Here is a 15605-nt window from a genome sequence, read left to right as displayed (position 1 = left end):
AAGGCGTTTCAAGTTGGTATGAAATGCTGAGTCACAAAGACGGAGATCAGAATTAGGGGTCAACAACTTATTGGAGGCCACTGCAATGTTAACATGATGGACAGAACTTGCCGCAGAATAGGTCTTCCTCTGGTCTGCAAGTGCCCATTTGCAGGTGCATTACCAGGTTCAAGGGGCCAGTTTCGTCTGCAACACGGGGACACAGAAATTTGTCCACAATCACTATTAGGCACGGGGGTACAAGCTATGGTCCGTGAACCTGAATGGTAAGACAAAGGCTACCCAGATATTAGGCCTTGGACCTCATTATGATGGAATCAGCAAAGTACAAAATCCCAACGCAGGGGTGGCCCACAGCAGGGGTGAAGAGAGAAGGACAGAGATCAGGTGTAATGAGCGAGAGATTGGTGGTTGGGGCTAGCAGTGATGCTAATGGGATGAAGGCGCAGTAATGATTGGAATTAGCATAATGTCTGCAATTGGTTCTTTTAATGTAGACTCAGCAGGAGTCCTCTTGCCCTTTTGGGCTCTACATTCAGGTGAATTACTCACATTGTTACTTGGACTTAGTTGGCAAGCCCTGGTTTCCCTGAGTCAAGCCAGCACTGTCACAGGTTGCCTCAGGAACAAAGCAATCTTGCAGAGGGGCCTCAAACAGGCAGGAAACCTTTTATTTGCTTCAGGCATGAGTAGATGGGACCTGCTGTCTTTACTCAATATGATAGCGAGGGCATATTTGCATATCTGAGATGGATTTTACAGTTCCTATTTGGACCACATGCTATCAGGTGAAAGGAAAAAAGATGGGCAGAGCCTGGAACTTCCTCCCCCGTTTCCGTCCGGCAATTTTCAGCAGAACAAGAACTGGACTGAGTCGGGAAAACCACACTCGGCTGCGTAAAAATATCCAGCACCATTATGTAAGTGGACATTTCACAATGTCTGTAATCTTTAGCAAAGTGGCTGCATTTTGAAAGCCTCCCTTAATCACATCCACAGTAGCGTTGTACGCAGACATGAACCACAGATTTTGGGTAGGAGGAGTGTAAAAAATGAGTAAAATAGTGTTCCCCCTTTGGCAGTTTATCACCATATGAGACAGCCTGAACTATACCCATGTTAACCAAAGTGGGAGATGATAATACTGTGATTGGGAAAATAAAGTGACCATTGCGTAATGTGATTATTACTTGTGACAACTTGCAAGCTGTCAAGTGAAAGAACAGCATTTTAAAAATGGAAAAGTCTTCAGGTGCATCAGAATAGACATGGAGAGCATAGCTCGATGTCAAATCAATAGAAAGTTGTTTACACTCTCCCCACTCTTTCACTACATCTTTAAAGAAGATCACCAGCATTAGTTTGGCTATTTAAAACCTTGACAGATATTTGAGCTTTTGCGTGTTTTCAAAGATTGTAATGGGTTCTGTTCAGCAAGGTTTGTCCACACATGTGTTTGGGGGAATGTGAGCTTGTTTATTTTGACAGATTTATGAGCTTCTTCTTTTAAATGCCAATTCAAATATTTTCTGTATACTGTGACAGACTAAATAGTTTCAGAAGGCAATTATCATTTTTTAAACAACTGGTCAAATAATGTTTCTTTATTTTGTCAGAAATTTGAGCTTTTCAAAGACTTCCAAATGTAATTAGGGTGCTTGTGAGTTCTGTTAAAAGCGGATATTCAGAGTGACGGTAGGGATGTAAGGGGGTGAGGATTGTTCAGGGGTGAAGGGGTAAGGAAAATGAGGGTGAGTAGATGAATGTATTGGAGAGGGCAGAGGCGGGGAAGGTGAGGATGGATGAGGATGGGATAAGGGTCTGAATGTGAGTAAAGGGAGTTGAAGGTGGGTGGGTGTGAGGGTGGGTGAGGAGGTTAAAGGGGTGATGGGGAAAAGGAAGGTGAGGGTGGGTGGGTGCTGAGAGTGGGGATTAATTTGGGTATGTAGGGTAAGAGGGCAGGATAAAGGGCAAGGGTGGCTGAAGGACAGGGAGTGAGGAAGTAAGGGGAGTGTGGAGGATAAGTGGAATGAGGGGTGAGAATGGAGTAGGATTTTAATGTAATTCAGGTGAGGTAACGGGGTGAAAGAGTTTGAGAGGAACGGGGTGAGAGTTGGAGGACTTCACTCTGATCTGCAGAACTGGGCCGATGCCTCAGTGAATGTTGGCGACCCTTTTAATCAAGCTGCCTCAGCATTGGTCCACAGACAGTGAGCCCAACTCCAGGCCTTCTTGCCTCCGCCAGAGGAAAATTTCATTGGCAGACATTGATGGGACAGAGGCGAGATCGCAACATCGGGAAAATTACCAATTTCTGACTTCATGGTGAAAATCCGATCCCATGTGCACCAATTCGTAGGTCAGGATTACAGCATCCCAGAATGTGCAAGCATATCTGTTGTTAGTAATATCAGAGCATACAGATGTTAATGACAATTTTTCCCCAGTTTATTTTAGCCAAGCAGGTGAAAGTTTCTAACAAATTATATCCTGTGCCTTCTGGGGAGGTGAACACTGAGCTGTGACAATGAAGCAATAATCCTGATGTAACACTCATACTGTTTTCTCCTCTAACACCAGGCGTCCTCATGTTGAGGAGCCATGAGAGGCTGTTCAGTCCCAGGATTCTATCTGTGAAAAGTAGGTTTTCGGAGGCCTGAGTCTCTCCAAATACTTCCTCCCTATGTTTAGGAAAACAACTTGCCGTTAAAAAGAAAACTTGAATTGAAATATCTTCCAAGTCAAGGGTAGAATGCATTTCTTAAAAATAAAAGTTTTTTAAAATTCAGAAGAGCGGATGGGACATTCAGTACTATGTTCTCATTATTGGCAGCTGGCAGTGTAGCCACACAGTTGGATGTTGAATCTTGAATGGATCTTAAATCTATATTAGACCCAACAGTTTCTGAGGTTTCCTGGTTACCCACCTGAACTTCCCGCCCCAGATACCCATTTTATATGCTCATCACTCCCAGCATGAAGATCCTCCTGACAGCTATCCGATATTGGTTGCCCTCCCAACCTAAGCAGCGCTGGAACCAGAATCCATCATCACTTTTGAAAGTGAACTGGATAAATACTCTGAAAAGAAAAAAATGAAAAGGTTCTGGGCAAAGAGCAGCAGAATGGGATTGAAAGATAATTCCTTTCAGAGAGAGGATAAAATGCGATGGTGTATTTGGTGGAATGGACACCAACAGTGATTTATTCTGTGGTGTTCTTCGTGGTTCAGATCCTAGGATGGTTGGTGTAGTGCTCATAAAGACCACAACTATCTTTTGTATTAAACAAAGCTAAAGCTTTATTTACACAACTTAATTGAATTTGACCTCTTACTTCTATATAATCAACAATTGACAATAAATATACAATCTACACTCATCTACCACAAATCTCTACACTAATACAATAACTATGATCTGCTCTCACTCATACTAGCTTTCCTACAGTCTTTCTCCTAGCCTTATCCTCAAAATTCTCCCAGAAGTCTTAGCATTGATGCTTTTTATAGTTCTGCATCTAGCTCCCTCTAGTGGTTGATTCGATAATAACATTAACCCTTACAGTTCTGTACATTTCCCATAATGTCACATACTCCTTTCTGAGAAGAAAAATGTTGTAAATTCTGATTCTAACATTTATGAATATCACACTAACAAGAATTCACAATTTTTTTAACATTCAATAGCAAAATTTAAATGTCATGTCACAGCAGTGATTAGAGTAATAGTTATTAACATGTCATTATAAATTCAGTCTATTCGATGGTTTTCTTGTTCTCGTCGATCTTCTTAGTGTACTTGATGAAGTGTTCAAATCGTCTTCCATGTTTTCTGGATGTCTTGTTGACAACAAAGGATTTGGAAAGTTAATGTTCTGGAATATGGCATCCGGGGCAACAATATTAGGAGTTTGACGTGGAACATAATTCTTTGTCTTCAGTAATGCTCTTCCACTCCGTCGAAACATTGTGCCATGTTCAGTTTGTACTAAATATGACCTTGGTGCTATCTCTCATAATACCTGAGCAACATGTGACCATCCACCATCAGGACTCTGACAATCTCCTTCTTGTAAAGGTGGTAAAGGTTTTGTATGCCTATTGCAGTAAGCTTTTTGTTTTCTTTGTTGTAACCTTATTCTATCATCCATATTCAGAATTGTGATTTCTGGTAGAGTCGGACAAATTTTTCTTCTCATCAACATCTGGACGGGTGACAAACCTGATGACAATGGAGTAGCTCTGTATATTAACAATGCTAACGAGAAATCTTTGTTGTCATCTAGTGATTTGCTGAATAGCTTCTTAATTATTCCGACACCTTTCTCAGCTTTTCCATTGGATTGGGGGTAGAATGGACTTGACGTTATATGGTGGAAATTCTAACTTTCCACAAATTGTGACCATTCCCAGCTGGTAAAGCAAGGACCATTGTCGGAAACAATTTTCAATAGAATTCCACGTCGAGAAAAAACAGATTTTGCTGCTCTGATTACTGATCGAGTTATTGAATCTATGAGCGTAATAACCTCAGGATAGTTAGAATAGTAGTCTCAGGATAGTTAGAATAGTAGTCTATTATTTAGTATGACTAAATAATCATGTCCTTTGAAATAGAAGAGGTCCATTCCAACTTTCAACCATGGGTAAGTGACTGCTTAATTTTCTTCAAAGCTTTCTTTACATTGTGCAGATTAATGCATCTGACAAATGCTGCATTCCTACACATGATTGTCCACATCCTTGTTAATCCCAGGTTTACACACAGATTGTCTGGCTCATCTGTGACATTTTTCAATTCCTTGGTGCCCTTCATGTATCTGTTCCAAGATACCTTTCCGTAGGCAGGAGGGAATAACTATTCTGTTTCCTTTAAGTAGGAATCTGTTGATCATAGTGAAGTCATCTTTGACACTACGAAAACTGGTATAACAGCCATTGGGCCATCCTTCTCTCAGATATTGGATTACTCTTTGGAGTGTCAAATCCTTCTCTGTTTCTTCTCGTATTAGACGTAGCTTGTTGTCAGACACTGGTAGCATGTCTACAATAAATGAAGCTTGTGCTTCCACAATGTGTACTATTTCTGAAGCTTTGGTATCAACATTATTTGTAGCTCTTGATAACGTATGCAAAACTAATTGTTTTCCCAGTGTGAAATTGTATCTACGTCGCTTCATCGGCATTCTCTTAAGTCGTGGGGACATTTTGTTAAGGTCTTTCTTGATGATGTTGACCAGAGGTCGATGATCAGTTTCAACTACAAAGTAAACCATAGACATAATCATGAAATTTGGTTATGCCGGTTAAGAGACCAAGGCATCCCTTTTCTATTTGCGTATACCGTTGCTCTGTTGGAGTCATCGAACGAGATGCATAGGGTACAGGTTTCCACAGACCATGGTCATCTTTTTGAAGTAGGACTTCCGCGAGGTCGCTCTCCTGTCAGGAAGAAATTGGATAAGGGCGTTCCCGCGGATTAAACGGTCTGATTGAGTCCCGGACACGTCACGCCTTAGTTTCGGGAGCCGTTCGGGGAGGAGGAGCAGTCTCTGTCAGGGAGAGAACCTGAGAACATCTAAGACCCTCAGAAGGTAAGAAGGTAAGTAAGTGATTTTTACTCATTTTTACTTTTATACCTTTTTCAAATAGTGTGTGTGGGGGGGGGGGGGGGGGGGGGGGGGGGGGGGGACTGAAGTGACATCACAGAAAAGCTGTGACCTGAGTAGCTGGTTGGGAATCTACACGAAATTAAAAAAATTAAGCATTGGTAACTAATTAAACATAATAACTTAATTATAATTTAAAGGGGTATCTAAGCCAGAGATCGGAGAGTACTATATTTAGCTTTCACATTTATATTAGAAATCTAGTGCTAGGAAACAGATAGTTAACAGTAATTTTAAAAAAAAAACTTTTAATTTTAATTTACGAATTAATTGACGCAATGTCAGTTAGAGGGTGCAGTGCTCTGACTGTGAGATGTGGCAGGTCCGGGAGGCTTCCAGCGTCCCGGATGGCTTCATCTGCAGAAAGTGCACCCAACTGGAGCTCCTCACAGACCGCATGGTTCGGTTGGAGCAGCAATTGGATGCACTTAGGAGCATGCAGGTGGCGGAAAGCGTCATAGATCGCAGTTTTATATAAATGTGGTCACACCCAAGGTGCAGGCAGAGAAATGGGTGACCACCAGAAAGGGCAGGCAGTCAGTGCAGGAATCCCGTGGTTGTCCCCCTCTCGAACAGGTATACCCCTTTGGATACTGTCGGGGGGGGATAGCCTATCAGGGGAAAACAGCAGCAGCCAAAGCAGTGGCACCACGGCTGGCTCTGATGTTCAGAAGGGAGGGTCAAAGCACAGAAGAGCAATCGTCATAGGGGACTCTATAGTCAGGGGCACAGATAGGCACTTCTGTGGACGTGAAAGAGACTCCAGGATGGTATGTTGCCTCCCTGGTGCCAGGGTCCAGGATGTCTCCGAACGGGTAGAAGGCATCCTGAAGGGGGAGGGCAAATAGGCAGAGGTCGTTGTACATATTGGTACTAACGACATAGGCAGGAAGGGGCATGAGGTCCTGCAGCAGGAGTTCAGGGAGCTAGGCAGAAAGTTAAAAGACAGGACCTCTAGGGTTGTAATCTCGGGATTACTCCCTGTGCCACGTGCCAGTGAGGCTAGAAATAGGAACACCAGGTTTTAACCTGGACTTTAGTCCAACAGGTTTGTTTCGATGTCACTAGCTTTCGGAGCGCTGCTCCTTCCTCAGGTGAATGAAGAGGTATGTTCCAGAAACAAATATAGAGATAAATTCAAAGCTGCCAGACAATGCTTGGAATGAGAGCATTAGCAGGTGATTAAATCTTTACAGATCCAGAGATGGGGTAACCTCAGGTTAAAGAGGTGTGAATTGTGTCAAGCCAGGACAGTTGGTAGGATTTCGCAGGCCAGATGGTGGGGGATGAATGTAATGCGACATGAATCCCAGGTCCCTGTTGAGGCCGCACTCGTGTGTGCGGAACTTGGCTATAAGTTTCTGCTCGGCGATTCTGCGTTGTCGCGCGTCCTGAAGGCCACCTTGGAGAACGCTTACCCGGAGATCAGAGGCTGAATGCCCTTGATTGCTGAAGTGTTCCACGACTGGAAGGGAACATTCCTGCCTGGTGATTGTCGCGCGATGTCCGTTCATTCGTTGTAGCAGCGTCTGCATGGTCTCGCCAATGTACCACGCTTCGGGACATCCTTTCCTGCAGCGTATGAGGTAGACAACGTTGGCCGAGTCGCACGAGTATGTACCGCGTACCTGGTGGGTGGTGTTCTCAAATGGTGGTATCCATGTCGATGATCTGGCACGTCTTGCAGAGATTGCCATGGCAGGGTTGTGTGGTGTCGTGGTCACTATTCTGAAGACTGGGTAGTTTGCTGCAAACAATAGTTTGTTTGAGGTTGCGCGGTTGTTTGAAGGCAAGTAGTGGGGGTGTGGGGATTCAAACAACCGCGCAACCTCAAATGAGCCCGGCCAGGTGGTAGAAGTTTCAGTAGGGGAGCATTTCGGGAACAGTGACCACAATTCAGGAAGTTTTAAAGTGCTGGTGGACAAGGATAAGAGTGGTCCTAGGATGAATGTGCTAAATTGGGGGAAGGCTAATTATAACAATATTAGGCGGGAACTGAAGAACATAGATTGGGGGCGGATGTTTGAGGGCAAATCAACATCTGACATGTGGGAGGCTTTCAAGTGTCAGTTGAAAGGAATTCAGGACCGGCATGTTCCTGTGAGGAAGATGGATAAATACGGCAATTTTCGGGAACCTTGGATAACGAGAGATATCAAAAAGAAAAAGGAGGCATTTGGCAAGGCTAAAAGGCTGGGAACAGACGAAGCCTGTGTGGAATATAAGGAAAGTAGGAAGGAACTTAAGCAAGGAGTCAGGAGGGCTAGAAGGGGGTCACGAAAAGTCATTGGCAAATAGGGTTAAGGAAAGTCCCAAGGCTTTTTACACGTACATAAAAAGCAAGAGGGTAGCCAGGGAAAGGGTTGGCCCACTGAAGGATGGGCAAGGGAATCTATGTGTGGAGCTAGAGGAAATGGGCGAGGTACTAAATGAATATTTTGCATCAGTATTCACCAAAGAGAAGGAATTGGTAGATGTTGAGTCTGGAGAAGGGTGTGTAGATAGCCTGGGTCACATTGAGATCCAAAAAGACGAGGTGTTGGGTGTCTTAAAAAATATTATGGTAGATAAGTCCCCAGGGCCTGATGGGATCTACCCCAGAATACTGAACGAGGCTGTAGAGGAAATTGCTGAGGCCTTGACAGAAATCTTTGGATCCTCACTGTCTTCAGGTGATGTCCCGGAAGACTGGAGAATAGCCAATGTTGTTCCTCTGTTTAAGAAGGGTAGCAAGGATAATCCAGGGAACTACAGGCCGGTGAGCCTTACTTCAGTGGTAGGGAATTACTGGAGAGAATTCTTCGAGACAGGATCTACTCCCATTTGGAAGCAAATGGACGTATTAGTGAGAGGCAGCATGGTTTTGTGAAGGGGAGGTCATGTCTCACTAACTTGATAGAGTTTTTCGAGGAGGTCACAAAGATGATTGATGCAGGTAGGGCAGTGGATGTAGTCTATATGGACTTCAGTAAGGCCTTTGACAAGGTCCCTCATGGTAGATGGGGCAGCATGGTAGCATTGTGGATAGCACAATTGCTTCACAGCTCCAGGGTCCCAGGTTCGATTCCGGTTTGGGTCACTGTCTGTGCGGAGTCTGCACATCCTCCTCGTGTGTGCATGGGTTTCCTCCGGGTGCTCCGGTTTCCTCCCACAGTCCAAAGATGTGCAGATTAGATGGATTGGCCATGATAAATTGCCCTTAGTGTCCAAAATTGCCCTTAGTGTTGGATGGGGTTACTGGGTTATGGGGATAGGGTGGAGGTGTTGACCTTGGGTAGGGTGCTCTTTCCAAGAGCCGGAGCAGACTCGATGGGCCGAATGGCCTCCTTCTGCACTGTAAAATCTATGATAGACTAGTACAAAAGGTGAAGTCACACGGGATCAGGGGTGAGCTGGCAAGGTGGATACAGAACTGGCTAGGTCATAGAAGGCAGAGAGTAGCAATGGAAGGATGCTTTTCTAATTGGAGGGCTGTGACCAGTGGTGTTCCACAGGGATCAGTGCTGGGACCTTTGCTGTTTGTAGTATATATAAATGAGTTGGAGGAAAATGTAACTGGTCTGATTAGTAAGTTTGCAGACGACACAAAGGTTGGTGGAATTGCGGATAGCGATGAGGACTGTCAGAGGATACAGCAGGATTTAGATTGTTTGGAGACTTGGGCGGAGAGATGGCAGATGGAGTTTAATCCGGACAAATGTGAGGTAATGCATTTTGGAAGGTCTAATGCAGGTAGGGAATATACAGTGAATGGTAGAACCCTCAAGAGTATTGAAAGTCAGAGAGATCTAGGTGTACAGGTCCACAGGTCACTGAAAGGGGCAAAACACGTGGAGAAGGTAGTCAAGAAGGCATACGGCATGCTTGCCTTCATTGGCCGGGGCATTGAGTATAAGAATTGGCAAGTCATGTTGCAGCTGTATAGAACCTTAGTTAGGCCACACTTGGAGTATAGTGTTCAATTCTGGTTGCCACACTACCAGAAGGATGTGGAGGCTTTAGAGAGGGTGCAGAAGAGATTTACCAGGATGTTGCCTGGTATGGAGGGCATTAGCTATGAGGAGTGGTTGAATAAACTCGGTTTGTTCTCACTGGAACGAAGGAGGTTGAGGGGCGACCTGATAGAGGTCTACAAAATTATGAGGGGCATAGACAGAGTGGATAGTCAGAGGCTTTTCCCTGGGGTAGAGGGGTCAATTACTAGGGGGCATAGGTTTAAGGTAAGAGGGGCAAGGTTTAGAGTAGATTTATGAGGCAAGTTTTTTTACACAGAGGGTAGTGGGTGCCTGGAACTCGCTACCGGAGGAGGTGGTGGAAGCAGGGACGTTAGTGACATTTAAGGGGCATCTTGACAAATACATGAATAGGATGGGAATAGAGGGATACGGACCCAGGAAGTGTAGAAGATTGTAGTTTAGTCGGGCAGCATGGTCGGCACGGGTTTGGAGGGCCGAAGGGCCTGTTCCTGTGCTGTACATTTCTTTGTCTGTGCCTATGCCCTGTTTGCTGCTGGTATCAGTGGAAATTTTTGTTTCCCTTGTCGAGACGTAAAACACTAAAACTGGAGCAGTGGTCAAAGCTGTTTTCATGTCTTGCCACTCAACTGCGTGTTCAGGTGTCCATAGAAAGTTAACATTCTTTCTGATGAGATTGCACAGAGCCATTGTTCTTCTGGATAGTTTGGGAATAAATTTTCCTATAAAGTTAACAACACCTAGAATTCTCAGAATTGTTTTTTTGTCAGTTGGTATCGGCATTGCACCTATGGCATTGATTTTGTCTTGATCCAGTTTAAATCCTTCCTGCGATATGATATCTCCTAAATATTTCAGTTTCTGGATCCTAAATTGATATTTGTCACGATTTAGTTTCAATCCATAGTGATGACAATGCTGAGAACATTCTTGAGACTGCCACAGTGTTCCTCTGGAATATTAGACCAGATGATTACATCGTCAGTGCATACTCTGACACCAGGTATCCCTTCGATGACGGTTTCCATCGCACAATGAAAAATTTCAGATGCAGATATGATCCCGAAAGGTAATCTAAGGAAACAATATCTACCAAAAGGCATGTTGAAGGTATATAGCTTTCTGCTTTGACTGTCGAGCCTAGGTTGCCAAAATCCTTTAGAGGCATCTAACTTTGTGAAAAACTTGGCGTTAGCCATCTCTGATGTGATCTCTTCTCTCTTGGGTATGGGATAGTGTTCCCTCTTAATATTATTATTCAGATCTTTTGGATCTATGCATACTCTTAGTTCTTCATTAGGTTTCCGTATGCATACCATCGAACTGACCGGTTGGTTTAGTCACCTTGGAAATGATGTCTGACTGTTGCATTCGGTCAAGTTCAGTCTTGAGGCGATCTCTCAATGGAGCTGGCACTCTTCTGGATGCATGTATTACAGGCTTGGCATCCTTTTTAAGTTGGGTACTGTATGTAAATGGTAGGGTTCCCACTCCAGAGAATACATGGTCAAATTTACCCAAAATATGTTCAATTTCATCTTTAAGCGTGACATTTGAATTATTTTTGAGTGTATCCTTTGAACCAAGTTGAGTTTGCTGCAAACATTCACCCCAAGTTGTGATGATTTGTCATTTTCTACTATTTTGAAGTCTAGTGACATGCTGATGTCACCATTCTGAACGATGAGGCAGCAGGAACCTCTCGTGGCTATGACATTGCCATTATAGTCAGTCAATTAACAGCTTGATTTTTTTTATTTGTGGTTTACTGTGCACTTGTCTTAAATCCTTTCCCGTTATTAAATTTGTATGTGCGTCAGTATCTAATTTAAAAGAAACCTCAGACCCATTAATGTTGAGTGTTACAGTCCACTCTTGAATAATTTTGAAGAGATATATTGGATTGTTATCACAGTCCAGTACATTAACCCTAGTAATCGCATCGACCGTGAAAGTATCTTTCAGTACATATTGGCAGGAATCATCATTATCAGGTAAGACTTCTTTTTCTTTTCCTTCGCTCTGCATACTCTTAATCTTCTTATAATTGTGATACGATCTTTTAAATTTATTAGCTGTTGAAGCTGTTGCCTCAAAGTGATTGTATTTGCAACATTTGGAACATTGTTTGCCTTTTGCCGGACAGTTTTTTTTACTGTGGGCATGTTGAAAGAGTTATACGAAGTCAAATAGGAGGAGATTCAAGCGGAACATAAACACTGGCACAGATCAGCTGGGCAGAATGGCTTGTATCTCTGCTGTAAAATTCTGTGTAATTCAATGTAATTCATATACTTCTAAGGATTTTGTGCACAGGAAAAGGAGACAGAAGCTGAGTGCAGAAGGGAAATTTGAATTTGTTTGGCCCCGAGACCACAGAGTGTTACAATAAATAAGAGTACAAAAGTATCAATATAAATGAACAATTTTTCATCGAATGATACAATCAATGTTACTCCAGCATACCTTCTGTTAGTTGTGTTGACTCCCACAGCTTGGAATTCGACAACACGTGTGTTGGGGTTAAGGGCCACCCCTGGAGGGGCTCCTCGAGGGCCACTTAATTCGGGGTTGCGCCTGTTTCCGCTGATGTAATTGGAATCTTCCAACTCAAAATGGCAGTACGGGAGGAGACTGCGGCCCTTTACGGCCACAACTTGACCCTGCAATCCATCCTTCAAATTGGCGATACTGAGGAAAAAGAAGGAACAGAGAATTTCAGACATACATTTGCATAAAGTCTGGCTGAACTTTGGCAACTGACATGTTCAGTCCATTTATTGTGGATTTTAGTAACTCCAGAGTTCTTTGGGAAATAAGACATGAATTAGGCTGTCCAGCAGTTTATCTGTCAGACACAGAACTGGGATAGAAATATGCTCAGGAGCGTATCTGAGTTTGTGTCTTGTGTCATAGATTATCATAGATTATCATCATAGATTATCATAGAATTTACAGTGCAGAAGGAGGCCATTCGGCCCATCGAGTCTGCACCGGCTCTTGGAAAGAGCGCCCTACCCAAGGTCAACACCGCCACCCTATCCCCATAACCCAGTAACCCCACCCAACACTAAGGGCAATTTTGGACACTAAGGGCAATTTATCATGGCCAATCCACCTAACCTGCACATCTTTGGACTGTGGGAGGAAACCGGAGCACCCGGAGGAAACCCACGCACACACGGGGAGGACGTGCAGACTCCGCACAGACAGTGACCCAAGCCGGAATCGAACCCGGGACCCTGGAGCTGTGAAGCAATTGTGCTATCCACAAGGCCACCGTGCTGCCCGAAAAATTTTTTTAGAGTACCCAATTCACTTTTTCCAATTAAGGGGCAATTTAGCGAGGCCAATCCACCAAGCTTGCACATTTTTGGGTTGTGGGGGCGAAACCCACGCAAACACGGGGAGAATGTGCAAACTCCACACGGACAGTGACCCAGAGCCGGGATTGAACCTGGGACCTCGGCGCCGTGAGGCCACAATGCTAACCCACTGCGCCACCGTGCTGCCTATGTGTGCCTGTGTGACAATGTGTATGCCTGTCTGTTACCACCTGCATATTTGTGCCGATAAGTGACTATGTATGTGTCTGTCTTTTCCAGAGGATGGGGTTCGGAAGTATAAAATGGAGCCAATCAAATGGTAGCTGGACATGACAAATGAGAGAACTATATACACCATGCGATACCAGATCGGAATACCCTAGGTTCAATCGCTGCTTCGTGTTGAGTCGAAGAGGGGTTCTGCAACTGGCCTGAAGCACCCTATGCAGAGATCTCACTGCACAGAACTTAACTGGAAAGTGAGGACAGGCATTGAGTGAAAATGGACAAGGTGGTGCCTTCTGTGGTTGACTTGGCTCTTGACAGTGACTGTCTTAGCTTGTGTGGGAAGAGTGATTATGTTGGGGAGGGGTTAGAGGGCTGTAGTGATCATTACAACTGTTACCTAGGTGCCTTGAGAGAAGACGGGGAGATAAATTGAAGTGATATATCTTACAAGAGCCAGACAGGATTGGCGATTAATGTTTCGTTGAATGTGATTATTTTGACTCTTAATGTCAGCAGACATTCACTATTCAAGTCCATGTCTGAATCTTATTATAGATTCTATTTAATTTTACAGGCCTCTTCCTTGCCTCAGGCTTTCTGGAGCATCTTCGCTACATGGCAGAATTAAAGCATATTAAATCAGCATTAGTGAGCAGCTGCCATAAATAAACAGTGGCTTTTCAAACCTTCTAATAATTAATTATGACACTGCAGGTAAAGCTCTGCTTACTTTTATCACTGGGAATAATTATCAGGATTTAAACTGCATATCAGAAATTAATGATAAAGAAATAAGCTGAACGATAATGATTTGGCTCACGCTAGTTTTCAGTCATGATAATGCAATGGGATGTGATATCCCTAACCAGATAATCTGTGAATCCCAACAACATTTAATTCCAATGGGATTTGCAGTTGGTGCAGGAATGTGGGCTCAGTGTTTTTCCAGGGAGAATGAATGTGTTTATTTTTTTCCTACAACTGTGCTGGAAAGAATGGGTGAAATTTAACAGGGAAAAGGCAAGAGTCCCGTTTTGGGCACATTTTGCTGTCAAATAGGATATTTTTTGGGTCATCAACGAGGAACGCCCCGCCAAGGCCACATTTACCTTTGATGTCTGCATTGATGAGCTCATTGAAAGAGATCGGGGGCAATTTGTAAACATCGCCCTGATCTCTCAACACCCACACCGTGGTCTCCGGAACCCCCAACCCCCTAACTTACTAGTTAGGGGATCCTCGAGCTGGGGACCTTCGATGATCTGGGAGAACCCCCCAGGTGCCATTAGACCTGGTCCACGTTTGTGTGGACCAGCCACCAAGCACCTATCCATTTTAATCCCATTTTCCAGCACTTGGTCCATAGCCTTGTCTGCTATGGGCATAGCCTTGCTCTTCTATCCGATGACAATCAATGGGCTGTTATTAACTGTGGTCGCATTCACATCTGATTAATTGCCCTGAGGTTCAGTATCTGTTGTATATCGGCACGTGTGGCAGCCAATGTGTCCATAACAGGATGCTAAATGGCAAACATGCCTGTAAATAGTATCAGGTCACTTACTGCCCTGTTTATACACCATCCCAGCAACTGCCATACTGCTAAGACTCTTTAAATGGGTGCATGGAGTGTCCACTGTGAGAGACCAATTTTAATGCGAAAGTCAAGGGACACAACTTAACAGGACAGAAACAGAGGGCGTGATCTATCCGAATGGGAATAGAGTCCTGTAGTGCGCAATCAGCCGAGGCTACATTTATTTTTAAATCATGTTCCGATCTCTCAACCCTCTGGCGTGACCCTTGAAGCACCCCAAGTTCCAACTCAATGATAATGGGGTCCTCAGCCACCCCCCTCCCCCCGCATCCACACCTGCACAGGGCACTCCTGGGCCCGATCCGCAGCATGGGAAAATTCTCTGCCAGGCACCCTGGCAGTGCCCCTGGGCACCTTGGAAATGCCAGGCTGGCACCCAGGTGGCACTGCCAGGGTGCTAGGCTGGCAGTGCCAAGTGCCCAAGTGGCAGCAGCAGTATCAGAGTACCATCCTGCCCAGAGGGCAAGCACCTGTGGGCCTCCGTTCCTCTGTGAGACCCCAACGAGTGCCATTCTGTCTGCTTCCCGTTTTTGGAGACCATCACCGAACGGTACTCACCCGAGATCGCCAAGGTGAAGGGGTTAGATCCCACACCTTGGGTAGATCTTAGGGACGCATATTAGTGTGAGACTAGTTGTCTCACTGTAATATGCAGATTTGCCAAAAAATGGGTGGGATTCATATTGCGGCATCTCTTATCATAGAAGTTACAGTGCAGAAGGAGGCCATTTGGCCCATCGAGTCTGCACCGGCTCTTGGAAAGAGCACCCTGCCCAAGGTCAACACCTCCACCCTATCCCCATAACCCAG

General features: G+C 44.5%; 1 protein-coding gene across 1 annotated transcript in view; it reads right to left on the bottom strand.

The window, feature by feature from the left end:
• The window catches only part of hydin (HYDIN axonemal central pair apparatus protein), a 1604351-nt gene that overhangs the window by 203188 nt on the left and 1385558 nt on the right, over positions 1-15605 (bottom strand). Inside the window, exon 71 of the mRNA XM_072518656.1 lies at positions 12111-12335. Coding sequence (XP_072374757.1) covers positions 12111-12335 — 225 coding nt within the window. The remainder of the gene's footprint in view (positions 1-12110; positions 12336-15605) is intronic.

This window comes from Scyliorhinus torazame, chromosome 10 (assembly GCF_047496885.1).
Source record: "Scyliorhinus torazame isolate Kashiwa2021f chromosome 10, sScyTor2.1, whole genome shotgun sequence".
Lineage (NCBI taxonomy): Eukaryota > Metazoa > Chordata > Chondrichthyes > Carcharhiniformes > Scyliorhinidae > Scyliorhinus > Scyliorhinus torazame.
Note: the sequence above shows the minus strand (reverse complement) of the source record. Positions and strands in the feature narration are given on the sequence as shown.